Source organism: Brassica oleracea, chromosome C6 (genome assembly GCF_000695525.1).
Source record: "Brassica oleracea var. oleracea cultivar TO1000 chromosome C6, BOL, whole genome shotgun sequence".
NCBI lineage: Eukaryota > Viridiplantae > Streptophyta > Magnoliopsida > Brassicales > Brassicaceae > Brassica > Brassica oleracea.
Window position 1 is genome coordinate 3,643,763 of NC_027753.1, and position 927 is coordinate 3,644,689.

Here is a 927-nt window from a genome sequence, read left to right on the forward strand (position 1 = left end):
TGCCGTCTTTTCCGGGAAACTTAACGCATTGATGATAAGTCGAAGGAACGGCTTTCATGTAATGCAGCCATGAGCATTATAGGGTGCTTTGGTGCGGAGGACGGAGAACTTGACGGTGCAGGTTATACCACCTGCGTATACTGGAAGACGAATTGTCCCAATCATTTGCTCCGAGGCTCCGTTGAAGCCGGTGAGCGTGCGAGAGGAAGGCTTCATATCCCTTAAATCAACTCCCATTTTGTCGAGTGTGTTGCGAAAGATGAGATCGACTGAGCTGCAGGTATCAATAAGGACTTTTGCGACTAGGCATTCACCGATGTCAAGGTCGACGAGGAGAGGATCGTTATGTGGCATGTGGACGCCCTTGGTATCCAGTGCCGAAAAAGTGATCTGGTGATCATTTTCGACTGGAAAGGGCCACTTCTTAGAGGTGGTTGCTTGACGTTTGTGATCTTTGATGGCTCGAACCGAGTCACCACAAGGTGGTGATCCGCCCATTATGACGCTAATGTGCGGGGCTCGGGTGGCTTGCATTGATTCGAGTTGCTTCCTCAAATCGTCAGTTGTTTTCTCGAATTTTGGAGTTTCTACAGGCTGTTTCTTTTTTGATTCGAGACGTCGTCGCAGATCGGACCCTTTCGAACGGTTGAGTTGGACTCGCAGGTCGTCGGCCTTCGAATTAAGCTGGTCACGAAGGTCGCCACTTTGACCGATTCTCCGGGCGTTGCATTTTGAGATGGTCGCACGGAGGTCGGTGGTTCCTGTTTTTTTGCTCGTAGCGCTCTTTCGCTTCAATAGAATGCGCAGGTCTTTATCTGTTGTCGAGGGAGCGAGAGACTGCTTATCCTTGCTGTTCAATTTATCGCGCAGGTTTGGTTGCACTGTCGGGACGTCATCATCAGAGGAGTCACAAGGGCGAGAGAGTAT

General features: G+C 50.2%; 1 protein-coding gene across 1 annotated transcript; it reads right to left on the bottom strand.

Moving 5' to 3' along the window:
* Positions 1-54: 54 nt before the first annotated feature.
* Positions 55-498, bottom strand: LOC106297243. Its single transcript, XM_013733523.1, has one exon. It carries the CDS (start codon positions 496-498, stop codon positions 55-57), a length of 444 nt encoding a protein of 147 aa, XP_013588977.1.
* Positions 499-927: the final 429 nt, after the last annotated feature.